Source organism: Lipotes vexillifer, unplaced genomic scaffold (genome assembly GCF_000442215.2).
Source record: "Lipotes vexillifer unplaced genomic scaffold, Lipotes_vexillifer_v1.1 scaffold570, whole genome shotgun sequence".
NCBI classification, from domain to species: Eukaryota; Metazoa; Chordata; class Mammalia; order Artiodactyla; family Lipotidae; genus Lipotes; species Lipotes vexillifer.
The window spans coordinates 2,068,690-2,070,271 of NW_006777801.1; the positions used below are offsets into that span (position 1 = coordinate 2,068,690).

General features: G+C 35.0%; 1 protein-coding gene across 5 annotated transcripts in view; it reads right to left on the reverse strand.

The window, feature by feature from the left end:
* RPS6KC1 (ribosomal protein S6 kinase C1) overlaps positions 1–1,582 on the reverse strand; it is a 223,850-nt gene that overhangs the window by 16,709 nt on the left and 205,559 nt on the right. For all 5 annotated transcript variants that reach the window (XM_007451293.1, XM_007451294.1, XM_007451296.1 and 2 more), the window contains 2 exons: positions 1,125–1,207; positions 1–27 (listed from right to left, as the gene is read on the reverse strand). The exon at positions 1–27 is cut by the window's left edge and continues 81 nt beyond it. In XM_007451293.1, the coding sequence (XP_007451355.1) occupies positions 1–27; positions 1,125–1,207 (110 nt within the window). The remainder of the gene's footprint in view (positions 28–1,124; positions 1,208–1,582) is intronic.

The following is a 1,582-nucleotide window of genomic DNA, read 5'->3' on the forward strand; positions in this document are numbered from 1 at the left end:
TCCTGCTGGATGGCACTCAACCAGAGTCTGAAACAATCAATCAGGTACACTTCTTATCCCAAACAACATCATATTCTGTTCCATCACAGGGTTTATGGACAGCAAATACAGAAAGCTCAACAACCACCTTAACTGGAGGTGCAGTAATCACAACAGTACCCTCTAAGCAGTTTAGGACAAGGGCTATGAGCCCACAGAACTCTAACTGAAATACAGGCAGTCATCAAAATCACATCATAAGCTTAGGCCACTCACCCTTTTCCCTTAGTTATAAAGAGAGTGGCTCATAATAGAAAAACTTCCATTATACCCAAAAACTAAAATGGGATTTGATATCTCAAATTTTTTAGTGTTCTTAAAAACCTTCAAAGTTGAAAATTTGTGAATAATAATGCTTTATATATGTATAGCACTTTATGGTTTAAATGTATGTACAGGTGACTTGTGTATTCCACAACCATGTTAGGCGCTTAGTATTAACTACATATTTAAGGTAGATGACTACTCACAAAAGTATGACTGTTCATTTCCTCTGTTTTCATCCCAGGAGGCAATCTGCACAATACTCAATTAAAATCTATTAACTATTAACCTCAAATATCTTACTTAAAAGTTATTGATCAGAGAGAGTATAAATTCTCTCTGATCAATAACTCTCCGTTAAGCCAGAACGGACAGGAAAAATTACAGTATTGAGAAAAAAGATAATATTACCTTTAATATCTACATTAATTTTCTAAAATGATAATGCCCTCCTGGTTTCAGACAGGTATTTAAAACATACAGAGAATTTAAATCCTTACATGAACCTTACAGATTTAACTCTGTTGAAACTGACTCATAGAAAAAGAAGAGAAAGAGTATGTAGTCTTATATCTCGCTATGGACTAACAGTGTGACATAACAGAATTTTACCATCAATTTATTCAATGTAATAGAATCCAACTTTTTAAAAACTCTGGAATCTTGATAAACATGCATTTTTCTGCCCCCCGCCCCGCGCTTTTGGTATCAAGGTTTTCTTAGTCCCTGACCTAAAAACTAAAGGCAAAGGCTAAATATTCTCAATTTGAAATCAAGGTAGCATCTGGATAAACTTAATAAAACTCCAGGTCACTGCTTACCTTGCCAGTGAGAAGCTCAAAGAGGACAGCACCCAAACTCCACCAATCACAGGCTTCAGTTTCTTCCGTGATTGCTCCAACCTCTAAACACATCAAAAAAGGTTGATATTAACATTCCAAAGGTCAAATAAACTCTCAAAATTAACATGTATTAGCAAGGTGACCTTTTTAATGCTGAGAGAGCACATACTAAATACTACTGGGTTTTCAAAATTCCTGAAAGTTACTTATCCTTTTGGTCACCTACTGTGGTTGCATTTTTTTATGCAGTCATATATTAAACTGAGACATTTGTTCTTTAGTTGATAGAGGGACACCTTCAAGATGCTATACTTTAAAGTTACATAAATCTACTAGATGAACATTTTGCTTAATTTTTCAAATTTGAGAATGTACAGCCAACCCTATCTCAGGGGTCATTTTTTGTTTTAGAAAGAAAGACTCTAGGTTTCAGCAGG